The sequence below is a fragment of the Myotis lucifugus genome, unplaced genomic scaffold, assembly GCF_000147115.1.
Source record: "Myotis lucifugus unplaced genomic scaffold, Myoluc2.0 scaffold_25, whole genome shotgun sequence".
NCBI lineage: Eukaryota > Metazoa > Chordata > Mammalia > Chiroptera > Vespertilionidae > Myotis > Myotis lucifugus.
The window spans coordinates 2,664,483-2,677,121 of record NW_005871073.1 but is presented as its reverse complement, the minus strand read 5'-3'; the positions used below and the strand labels follow the sequence as shown (position 1 = coordinate 2,677,121).

The following is a 12,639-nucleotide window of genomic DNA, read 5'->3' as shown; positions in this document are numbered from 1 at the left end:
TGTACAGGAGGCAGTAGATTGATGTTTCTCTCTCATTGGTGTTTCTCCCTCTCCCTCTCTCACTAAAAAAAAATCAATTTAAAAAAACATATTTTTTTAAAAATGCCTGTGCATGAAGTATTTTTCATACCCAATTTTATTTCATTCCCACAGCAACCCTGTGGAATCCATGCTATTACTTTGATGTTATATTGAGGAAACTGAGACTCAAAGACATTTAAACAACTTGTCTAAGGTCACCCAGGTAGCAATTGGCAGAGTTTGCATTCAGACCAAGGTCTTTCTGAGTCCAAAGCTCTTTGCAGGTTACCCATATGCATACCGGATTAGTTTCAGTGGAGAAAATATGAGGACTCAGATATGCCCAAATTCTGAGGTCAGTGTTAGGTGCTAGGAAGGTCAGATCAGATTCATGTGTAGCTTGGATGTTTATTAAAACTGTTTGGAACATGTATAAGATAGGGAGGGGAAAAACCAAAAGGAAAGAAGACAGCCAACAATAAATGGCATGCTCCTCAATTTCCCTTTCAGTTAATAGTACAAGAAACACTAGAGATGATTCATATTCATAGTTCAATCCTGTGTTAAGTCTTCAAGGTAAAAATCCCATATTGTAATACTGATGTATTATTTCCTCTTGATCTTGCAACTATTTGTTGTGTACCAGAAAATGTTCCGAAACCAAACAGGAAGCTCAGAAAAGTCACAGGAAATATCTGATCTCCTTTACTCTAAGTCAAATGGAAACAAACTCTACTAGGTTAGTCTCTAATTTGCATCCTTAATACTAAGGGATGTTGGAAGAGGTAACTAGCAGAGCAGTGGATGGCTTCAAATCATCCTACAGAGAAACAAAGGCCATTTCACAATAATACAATTTTAAAAATAAGTTGTTTTCTGGTGTTCTCCTCTGCCACATATAGTTCCCCCAAGCTTGGAACAAATACACCTTTGCATTCGCCATTCAAGCCCAAAAAACCTTCATGCTGTGAATGTGTGTGTGTTTTAAATATATTTTTATTGATTTCAGAGAGAAAGGGAGAGGGAGAAATATCAATGATGAGAGGGAATCACTGATCAGCTGCCTCCTGCATGTGCCACACTGGGGATGAAGCCCAAAACCCGGGCATGTGCCCTGCCAGGGAATCCAACCTTGACCTCCTGGTTCATAGGTCATCGCTCAATCACTGAGCCACACTGGCTGGGCCATGCTGTGAATGTTTTTGATTCATGCATTCAGGAGTCAGATTAGGCACGGGTAGAAACAGTAGTGCAGGAAAAAATAAACAAACAAACAAACCCTATTCCTGTGGGATGAAAAGTTCTCAAGTGAGGCACTCACACCAAATGCTCCCACCTGATGCCCCAAGGCTGTGAACCCAGAAAGATGCTCAGTCCAGGCTAAGAACCCAGACTTGGAGAAAGAAAACTCAACAAAGAAGGGGTGGTTAAGCGGAGGACTCTGACAGGGAATGAAATCGTTTTGTTTGTTCAAATTTATGAGCAAAGGGAGGGTCCGAAATTCTCAACTAATAAATACATCCGGCTCTGAACTTTTCCAAAATAGAGCTAATGACACCGGGAGCTAACAGATCTCATAGAAAACTCATTCCTGAGGGACTACCTGTAAAAAACTCTCAGAAGTTTCTGTCTTCACATGATCAAATGCTCAGTAGTACACCCCTCTGCTCACTCTCACCTCCATTCAAAGTGCTATACCCCTCACCACCAATAACCATACCGTCTCTCCTCTGTCCGTGGCCCCTGAAAGGCCTCAGGCAACAGAGCCACAGGACCCGCGGGAACACCCCTCCCCTCCCTGCCAGTTCCATTATTCCGCAGGCAGCCCTGCTTTCCCCAGGAGCCAACAGTCTGCAGCTCCTTCGATGCAGGCACGAGCAGACAGAATGGTGGGAAGAGAGGCTGTGCAAACTGCATGCTTCAGAATCTCCCTCCATATGCATTTGCCAAAGGAACAAAAAGAAGATCAGTGCCAGGAAAAGACAACTGAGATGAGGATGCAGTGGGACCGCGGCTGACTCCGTGCCCCTGAGCAGCAAGGGGCTGGCCAACCACGCATCGGAGCCACAGACCCGAGTCGTTACCTTCAGGATGCAGGCCATGACGCTCTGCCGACCCTCCTGCCACCGAGCAGTGGGCGCGCCTGAGTCAGGGGCAGTCTTGGCGACGGGCTGGAGGCTGGTACCGCGGCAGGACCGCTCCAGCCCACATTCCCGCAGATCCAAATAAGGGGACCTCAGTGCGAGCTGCGCGGGCACAGGCCCCGCCCCCGGGCCTCGGCCCCGCCCCCGGTCCAGTCCACTGGCTGGCTGCCCGCGACGCCCCGCCCCCCGCGTCACGTGCCGTCCCGGGCGCCACGGCTGCCCTTTGGTGCTTGCTACTTTTTCTTTTCTCTTTTATTTCTGTAAATGTTCTGTCGTTCAACTTATACAAAGCCAGCAGCACGCTGGGGAGAGAGAGCGGTCTTTTCCTCTCCTTGATTCGGGCTCCTCTAACAGATCAAGAAAACTCCTTGCAGACATTTCTTACTTTTTAAAAAGTTTAAATGGGCTTGGGATCACCCCTCTACAGACACCATCTAAGGATTCTTCAAAAGTAGCAAAGGAAATTCTCCCTGGGCTATTTAATAAAGCCTTCACTCTGCTTAAAAACTCTGTGATGGGATTACCTAAAGTTAATAATTTTCCATTAATAAGAGCAGAAATACCTATTAACCAAAGATGCCATGAATTTTACACCATATATTTTATGTACACACATGCACGTGTACATATATGTGTGTATATGTATACATATGTAATGCATTTCTCTTTCATACTTTAAGCTTGTGTGTTTATGAAAATGTGTGTAAACATAAATACAGTAAATAGAACATTCTTATATATACTTTGATTATATATGTATATAAATTGTGTGTGTGTGTGTGTGTGCATAAACAGGCAGGACATTCCTCTTCCCTGTTACAAGTTTAATTTTTTAGCTTTATTTTTATTGTTGGCATCATTACAGATGGCCCCATTTTACCCCCCTTTTGCCCACCTCCACCTAGCCCCAGCCCCCACCCCCACCCCCTTTCCCCTGGCCACCATTACACTACTATTTGTGTTTATGTGTCATGCATATATGTTCTTTCTTTCTTTTTTTTTTTAATCCTCACCTGAGGAGATCCATTGCCTTCATAGGTTCCCTGACTGGGGATCGAACCTGCAACCCAAGTATGTGCCCTGATGGGGAATCGAACAAGCAATCTTTCCGTGCACAGGGCCATGCTCAACCAACTGAGACACTTGGGAGCATATATGCTCTTGGGCTAATTCCTCCTGCTATACGTTGAGAATTTGAATGAACTTTGTTGCAACTTCAGTAACAAGATTAAATCTAAATGTTCCTGTTAGGCTTGGAAATCCAGAGAGGCCATGTCACCATGCAACCTGAACTCTTAGGCTAAACCAGAGTAATACAGCCCCTCTACTTAACAGGCAGGTGTCTGGGAGAAGCAATGTTTTGGGTCCTCTCCACCCATCCTCAGCAGACCCTCACTGAGTGGAAATCAACAAGAAAACCCAATTCTAAGAACCAGCTAAAAGAAGCAGAGTTATTTCTACAAGGAAAGTAACATCACATGCAGCAGAAGAAGGAGAGAGCATTCTTTGTATATAAACAGATTTCTACCACGTGGTCTGTCAGAAAAATCTTAAAAACCAGACCCAAACTATTTACCCAAAAGAGGTTTCACCTACATGGAGCAGGAAAAGCACTGTGAGCTGCTAGTAGGCAGTGACGTCATGAAATTTGCTCACAAACCACAAGGCAGAAACCAGGCTTTCTAGGATTGGGTGTTTTATTGACGAGAACATCCAGAATCCTGAGAGCAGAATGAATCACAGGAAAAGGGGGCTGAGAGTGAGGATGAACTTTCTGCTCCCAAGGGAAGCTGCTCTTTTCAGTGACCCTGAGAGAACGTATTCCTTCCCCCAGCCCCTCCATCTGCTTCAGAGAGCTGCTCATTTTCAATAAGAACTTCTGGATCAGGACTGTATATTTTAAACTGCTGCTTTATCTCATGGTCTTTGGTGAGCCAGGAAAACTTACTCTTTCATTCATTTATTAATTCAACAAACCTTTATTGGACTACTACTAGAAGAATAAATCTTATTTGAGTTACCACTAACTGAAGGGTCAAGGCTTTATTGAGATACTACCAACCAGTTAGGGATGAAAGAATGATTTTTGTGGTCTGAAACAGTGGCTCAGCTCCTGTCAAGTAAGAGAGATAAGAGATACATGATAAGATAACATGGGAGGTTCTTTAACCAAGTGGAAGCAAAGCTCTAAGGAAAGAGGGACTGGGCCTGACAGGGTGGCAGGTGGGAAGGGGAGGGTAGGCAGAGAACACCATGCTCTCTCCAGAAAGTCTGCAGGTCTAGGAGACAACACAGCAGACTCCAGTGAGCAACCTTGCTGAGCACTTCCTTGCTGGGTGACCTTGACCAAGTTTCTTAACTTCTCTTTGGTCCTTAGCCTACAGGATAGGATCTATCCTTGTGAGAATGAAATGAGATAATGCTTGTAAATCCACTCACCTCAATTCCTGGCACTATGAACACTCTGTAGTGCTAATTACCCAAAGAACAAAACCTTTGACTAAAGAAGCTTGTGGGAGAGGATGAATAGGATGATTTCCATTCACCGTGGCTGTCTCAGAAAGATGAACACTGAGGCCAACATTTAGCGTCTTACAACTTGGGTATCCTGTAGTGAGGGCTTTACTAACTCCATTAGTCTTGGGTATGGCTCTCCCAATTAAACTCCCACCCACCCATGCCCACACTTCTCAAAGCATTATTTTTATTAGCATCTAAAAGTTATGCCTAAATATAGATAGAAACAGAGGTACATTTATAACAACCTAAAAACAAACTCAAGAGATTCTAGAATAAATCTGGACCAGAAGTTCTACAAAAGCAATATTAACAATCACTTTTTCTGATGGACAGCAGTTAGGTGGGGAAGAGCAGTTGGATGGAAATGAAAACAGGTTCGGAACCTATTAGAGGATGAAGGTACAGCCAGATATCTGGGAGCATGGTGGTGGGGTGGAGTGGGGTGGAGGGAGAATATGGCAGGATTTTTTTTGTTTTGTTTTAAAACTGGCCAAACTACAGGAATAGCTTAGTCTAGCCCATAGATGTAGCATAATTTTCCAAGTCTCAAGTTATGTGACTTAAAGCCAAAAGCCTGCTTCCAAAAATAATAACAAAATAGAGGCACCTTTCAATTTAATACAATATGCCATTTGATCTCAGACATCTACAGCATATGGATGTTGGCATCCTCAGCTAGTGAGTGGGGAAACGGGTTTGAACCTGGGTAGTTTGACTGATTGGTCTGCCATTTTAACCACTACATTCAGCTGGCCAGTATGTCAGGAGCCCAGTCTCTGTCATTTGGCACCATTCAGATTAGTCAGTTGCCATAGGTTTGGTAGTCAGAAAACCTATGGTAAGTATGTGTCCCCCCTAGGGAACATACAGGATAAAACCTAGCGTAAGTATGTATGTATGTATGTATCTATGTATGTATGTATGTGGAGAATAGATATACTCTGAGTGTACAGGACAGTAAACTCACTCTGTACCTACCAACCTGCTTTAACCAAGCTGCTGCACATCTTGTCCAGGTCTCCCATACAACCAAACTGTTACCACCTTCTGCCCATGAGAATGACCTCCCACCAAGGAATTGCACTGCTCTATCTCACCTATGACATGGGGCTGCCATGTAGTAGCCTGCCAGTCCTTGTTTCCTTTGATGAGAGATCCTTGTGGGTTGACCCTATCACCACATCAGCCTCTCTAGGCCCCTCTGGTCTCTGACTTGTCCATCTTCCCTCTCCAATAAGATCTCAACATGCCTTAAGGCTGATACCTTATGAGTTATGACAAGTCTTGGGATAAAATGTCCTATTTAAATTCAGTTTTGCTTCATTATCAACAACCCTATTACCAAGTGATTCTCAGAGCTATAACATGCAGTTTCCTGAGAGAAATAAAATTAAAATGCAGGCTCCCATAACTTTTCCAATTTTATCTTGTACACATATTAATTTAATATATTTATATTCTACACAGAGTCATTTTTTAAGGTTTTAATTGGCTCTCAATTTTTCCCATCTAAAGATTGTAAATGGATCGTAGATATCGTAAAATTCTTTGTGTCATCCACTAGATAAATTATGCTTCCATAGGACACTGTGACTGGAAGATTCATTATTACAATGTATGGGGAAGTAATTTTTTTTCATTCTGAGCCAGATTAGGAAATGATTTTTTTTTCTAGGAACCATTGCACTGTTACAGTTTTGACATAGGAACTTTTTAAAACATGTATCTATCTGTCCATGTCCATGTCATGTCTGTACCTATATCTGTGTACATGTATGCCTGTGCCTGTGCCCTTAAAAGGTGAATATTTATAAGAATATATGGACATATGGGGTTAAACTTCATTTCCCTCCATTTGGATAGTAGATCATTCCAAAATGTCATACATTTTGCATTCCTAAAACTTGAGCTTACTGCTTTTTCAAAGCCTTGCACAGTTCTAACCCAGAATTCATCATTATCCCTGACTATACTGACACTTCTCTGGGATGAACTCCAAGACAAGTTATGCATGATTTCAAATTGCATTTTAAAAATATTATAGATTTTCTCATTCTCCTTTAATATTCTTCCTTAAGTTCATCTCTGCTCTACCCTTCCTATTGGAAATTCCCATCGTTTTTTTCAAAAAATAATCTTTTTTCAAATGAACCAAAAAAGAAAAATACTAAGATATCTGTTTTTAATTAAAAGAGAACAAAATCTGAAGTTAATGTTCTTTACCTAATTTTCATTACCTAGAAGAACGCTAGTTTTAACCAGGTTTGGTTTTCTTAAAGAATCCCCCTCCCCTGCTAAGATTTTTAAAAACATAATCAATTGAAAGTAAATATGGCTGAAAGCAAAATTTGGTTTGTATTGGACTTCTCCAAGGGTTTTGAAGACTCCAGTATTAATTGAGTCTGATATTTCTTAACCACATTTCCCAGAGTTTATTTTCTTCTTATTGTGAGGTTTTTCCCATGTGTGTTTTCCTACACATCTTAGATTTCGCCTCTGAGGCTCGGTAACACGCTGCCTTAAAATATTAGAGTGGAAATTTGAAATGCATCCATGATGGATCTGATGGGAACACCCACAGGGGGGACGAGGGGGGTCGAACAGCTGGCCTCCTTCTGAAGTTTGTTTTGCCTGAACTAATTTTTCTCTAATGATCTGGCCCTCACAAAACCTCTGGAGAGAGCTAGGACTTTTTGCTAATTCTTTGTGTCAATACAAACTCTCACTCTGTATCTGTGTCTGAGCTGTTGTAGGAAAGGTAGAAGAAGAACGTCACGCAGTCCAAAAAAGAAAGATCCAAGGCAGAGTCATCTAAATACACTCGTAGAGAAGCCCCAAAATATAAGGTCTTGTTTTGTGTCCAACAATGTGAAAATCTCTGAGAGCTGCTCACAGCAAACGTGTGTGAGGTTAGGATGGATGGACAAACTGAGAGAGTTTCCCATATGAAAAAGGCATTCATTATTTTCAAGAGCAAATATATATGTACATACATACATACATATATGTAGTAAAACAGTGGGCTTAAGAATCTGAAACATTGTCCTGATTTGTTGATTTAACTAATATTTGCAACCCCAGGTGATGTGTTTAGCAATCACAGTTGTGAATTGGCTTTCTCCTATATTCAAAAGCTTCAGTGGCTCTTTATCTCCAGAGGTAGGTACAGTTATAAGCCTGCCAACATTCCTTCCCACCATTATTATCTATTATTCTCTTACACCAGGAGTTGGCAAACTGTCAGTTAAAGTCTAGATAATAAATAATTTAGACGTTGCGGGCCATTTGGTCCCTGTCACAACTACTCAACTCTGCCATCGTAGCACAGAAACAGCCACACAGAGTGGCTGTGTTCCAACAAAACCTTATTTATGAGCCCTGAAGTTTACATTTCATATAATTTCCAATGTTATGAAATATTATTCTTATTTGATCTTATTTCCCCCCCAACCATCTAAAAATGTACAGTCCATTCTTGGTTCTGCAGGGATACAAAAACAGTCTGCAGGCCAGGTTTGGACCAACAGTAGTTTGCCAACCTCTGTCTCAATCGCTGCCCTCTGCATTGAGCTGGATTTCACCATCTTTCAAGCCTAGATCAAATTCCATTTGGCCCTAAATGCTTTTCAGACCACCCTAATCTATTATACTTTCCCCTATTTGAATTCCAGCAATTACTGTTTGCAAAATTCTTTCACATCAATCACATCCTATCGGGTGGCATTGCTTCTAGCATTAATTTGTCCTATTACCTAAATCTTTATTTGTGCCTTTTATTTTTGGTCTTCCTTCTCAAAAGGATCACAAACTTCTGGCTTATCTTTTTTCTTTTCACCCTCACCTCTCTGTGCCCAAGCAAGGAAATACAGCAATTGTGAAGGTGATAGCTAAAAATGGCAGGTGAGAAAGTGTTTGGAACCACAAATTTATAAAACTGAAAATCAGATTTTCTTATCATTTTGGGCAACAATCAAAGATTTTGAGAAGAGAATTTTGGATGTTAATCCCTCCCACACATAATGATATTCTAAGATCTTTGTATATTTCTCTACTAGAGGCCCGGTGCATGAAATTCATGCACTCGGGGGTTGGGGGGGAGGGTTCCTCAGTGTAGCCCACACCCTCTCACAGTCCAGGAGCCCTCTGGGGATGTCCAACTAATGGCTGGGGAGCGGGTCTAAGCCGGCAATCAGACATCCTTAGCGCTGCTGTGGAGGCGGGAGAGGCTCCCACTGCTGCCTCTGCACTCGCCAGCCATGAGTCTGGCTTCTGGATAAGTGGGAACACACTGACCACCATGTAGCAGCTCCTGTGTTGAGCGCCTGCCCCCTGGTGATCAGTGCATGTTAGTGACTGTTCAACTAGTCAACTGTATGCCCCCTGGTGGTCAGTGCACATCATAGCAAGCAGTTGAGCAGCCTTAGCATATCATTAGCTTATTATGCTTTGATTGGTTGAATGGAAGACCAGACACTTAGTATATTAGGCTTTTATTATATAGGACTAGAGGCTCGGTGCACAAAAATTTGTGCACTCGGGGTGGGGGAGGGAGGGTCCCTCAGCCCTGCCTGTGCCCTCTCGCAGTCTGGGACCCCTCAGGGGATGACCACCTGCTGATTTAGGCCCGCTCCCTGGGGGATTGGGCCTAAGATGGCAATCAGACATCCCTCTGGCAGCCCAGCTGCCCTCGGAGGATGTCCACTTGTTAGCGGGGAGCAGGCCTAAACTGCAGTTGGACATCCTTAGTGCTGCTGAGGAGGCAGGAGAGGCTCCCACCACCACTGCTGTACTGGCAGCCATCAGCCTGGCTTGTGGCTGAGCAGAGCTCCTCCCATGTGAGAGCACCCTGACCACCAGAGGGCAGCTCCTGCATTGAGCATCTGCCCCCTGGTGGTCAGTGTGTGTCATAGTGACCAATCATTCCCAGTCCTGCTGTTAGGGTCAGTTTGCATATTACCCTTTTACTATATAGGATAGAGGCCTGGTGCACTGGTGGGGGCCAGTTGGTTTGCCCTGAAGGGTGTCCCGGATCAGGATGGGGATCCCGCTTGGGTGCCTGGCCAGCCTGGATGAGGGGATGATGGCTGTTTGAAGCTGGTCACACCCCTTCAGGGTGGGGGTCCCCACTGGGGTGCCTGGTCAGTCTGGGTGAGGGGCTGAGGGCTGTTTTCAGGCTGGCGGGTGACTGGCTCTCAACCTCTCCTTTTTTCCTTTTTTTTTAATTCTGGGATTTATTTACCTTCTATGGCTGTCACTAGAGCTGAGAGCCGGCTTTAGCTCTGAGGCTCGGCTCCAGCTCTGAGACCTTGGCTGCTAAAAGCAGGTATCTGGGCTTTGTTTAGCTTCTATAATTGAAACATTGTTGCAACTCCAGCTCTGAGGCCCCGCTGGCTGAAAGCAGGTTTCTGGGTATTGTTTAGCTTTTATAATTGCAACATAGTTGCTTAGAGTGCAGCTCAGAGCTGGGTGGCAGCAGGCGGGGAACCTTAGCTTCCTCCATCACTGGAGCAAGCAAGCCTCCTGTTCACTTCAGCTGCCTGGCTGCTGGCCGCCATCTTGGTTAGCAGTTAATTTGCATATCGCCCTGATTAGCCAATGGGAAGCGTGTCGGAGGTACGGTTAATTACCATGTTTGTCTATTATTAGATAGGATAAGGCATGTATCAGATCACCTTAGCCTTCTTTTTATGTTTTAATCAACAGAGTGACTACTTGATTTAGATGGATTTTGCAGTCCATGTGTAATGGCAAGAGTGGCCTGTAATTATCCCTGTGGGTGTTCTCAGTTGATTGAGAAATCTATGATGCTTTTATTCTAAGTGGAAGTTGCCTTATTTCCACTATAATTTTTTTAAATCACTATGTACAGTATTTTTTAATCAGTCATGGTGCATTATCTGATATTTATTCTCATTAAAATGACTCCACTGACTTATGCTCTGATTTTTTTCAGTTCATTCCATTTTATTTTATCTTTATTTTCATTAAAATGAAAGGCATCAAATATTTAAATAACTGAAATGGTAATTTTACTGACATATTTGTAATTAAAAAATAGTAAGAAGTTACATACTAAGTAATGGCATATTCCGAATAAGATTAGTCTTCCCTTTCAAGTGGCGAATTCAGCAGTATTTAAGACAAGCACTGCATAATTGGAACACTAGAAAAATGTTATTTCCTTTATGTTTCATCAGCCTCCATTTTAAATGCTATAGTTTTCTTCATTTTTAAATCACAATTAAAATTTGCCATGTAAAAATGGGTGAAAAAATAGTAAACCAACTCTCTCCCAAAAAAATAGCCTCCTGGTATTTTCAACAAAGGAATATTTATTAGTACAGCCATTAAATGAACCCCATTAAAAATAAAAATAAATTAAAAAAAGACTGCATTTGTCTAAACGTATAAAAATGTTAGTATGTATGTCCTGCTCTTTTCTTTAACCTGATTTTCCTTTTTCACAATGTTTGGTATTCCTATCACTCCATTTTATCTCTTCCTTCTTTCACAACATCCTTTACCCTTCTTTCCCTGGAAAAGTTTTTCAATTTAAATTTAATAAGAAAATTAAAGACCAAGGAAGATATTTTACCTTGAGAAAGGACCAGCTTGGCTCAAGCATTTGTCTGAATTAAATGCAAATACTCAAAGCAATTGGCAAGATTTGTTAAGGGCCTGAAATTCCACCCTACATGCAAACTAAGAACTATCTGCATACTTCTATGGCTATTGGCTAAAGCTCAAGACTCTGAGGCCAGAGATATAGGACTATTTATTATTTATAGTCATAAGACTACTTATTATGGACAGCAATTGCTGACAGGCAGAGTATCAGCATTTGTACCCATTCCCCAAACCCCCGATGCCTACAACATAACTTAAAGAAAACTACCATGCCCGCAGGAACCATGATTTGCATTTAGTAGAAGAACCCTGTGCTTGGGGAATTCTTTTGTAATGGGCAAGAAGTGTGCTGACCTTTTGTTCCTGAGGGAAATGCTATCTCTCTTGTCTAAGCCTGATAACCATACAAACATCCTTGAAAAGATAATCCAGAACAAAGGCATTCGCCACCTCCATTTGCAAGATACACAGAAACTTAAGAAATCAATTGATAATTATCCCCTACTAGTAACATTCACCGTACACGCCATTATGAATTTTGACTGTTATAATATGTTCCTATTTTCAACAAATTGAAGCAACCAGAAAAGCATTTAGCATTCCGTAGTATTTGTTGATGGAATGTGAGCTGCCTCAAATAATTTTTTAGTAAGCAGAGTTTGTAAAAATAATAATGATAATCAATAATTCTAAAGCATACACAGTTTCAAAATAATTGTTATTTCTCCTGTAGCCTCAGACTTCATATTCCATCAAAGTACTCTACACTGTAAAATGAAATATTTACTCATTGACTTAAAATCTTTTATTTCCCTTCTGTTTTCTTTTTCTTAAATATATTTTATTGATTTTTTTAAAAATATATTTTATTGGTTTTTTTACAGAGAGGAAGGGAGAGAGTGAGTTCAAAACATCGATGAGAGAGAAACATCGATCAGCTGCCTCCTGCATACCCCCCACTGGGGATGTGCCCACAACCAAGGTACACGCCCTTGACCTGAATCGAACCTGGGACCCTTCAGTCCACAGGCCGACGCTCTATCCACTGAGCCAAACCGGTTACGGGTCCCTTCTGTTTTCTTCTCTCTCTCTCTCTCTCTCTCTCTCTCTCTCTCTCTCACACACACACACACACACACACTCCTATCTTTCTCTTGACCAGAGATTACATAAAATATTACTAAAGTTTTAGCTATATAGAGAGTGGTGATTGAATTACTGCTGAGTAACTGATGCTCTGTTAAACATTGAAGGTGCTCATATAACCAAATAGGTTTGTTTTTTTCCTTCTAAATTACACTTCTTCTTTTTTCCTTCTTGTTTTTAG

The 12,639-nt window shown here is 41.9% G+C and overlaps 1 protein-coding gene across 2 annotated transcripts in view; it reads right to left on the bottom strand.

The window, feature by feature from the left end:
- Positions 1–2,299, bottom strand: part of ST6GALNAC3 (ST6 N-acetylgalactosaminide alpha-2,6-sialyltransferase 3) — a 507,883-nt gene extending 505,584 nt beyond the window's left edge. Inside the window, exon 1 of one of the 2 annotated variants that reach the window (XM_006086097.3) lies at positions 2,106–2,299. In XM_006086097.3, coding sequence (XP_006086159.1) covers positions 2,106–2,123 — 18 coding nt within the window. In that variant the 5' untranslated portion in view covers positions 2,124–2,299. The remainder of the gene's footprint in view (positions 1–2,105) is intronic. The other variant, XM_023751735.1, reaches the window with a different exon arrangement.
- Positions 2,300–12,639: the final 10,340 nt, after the last annotated feature.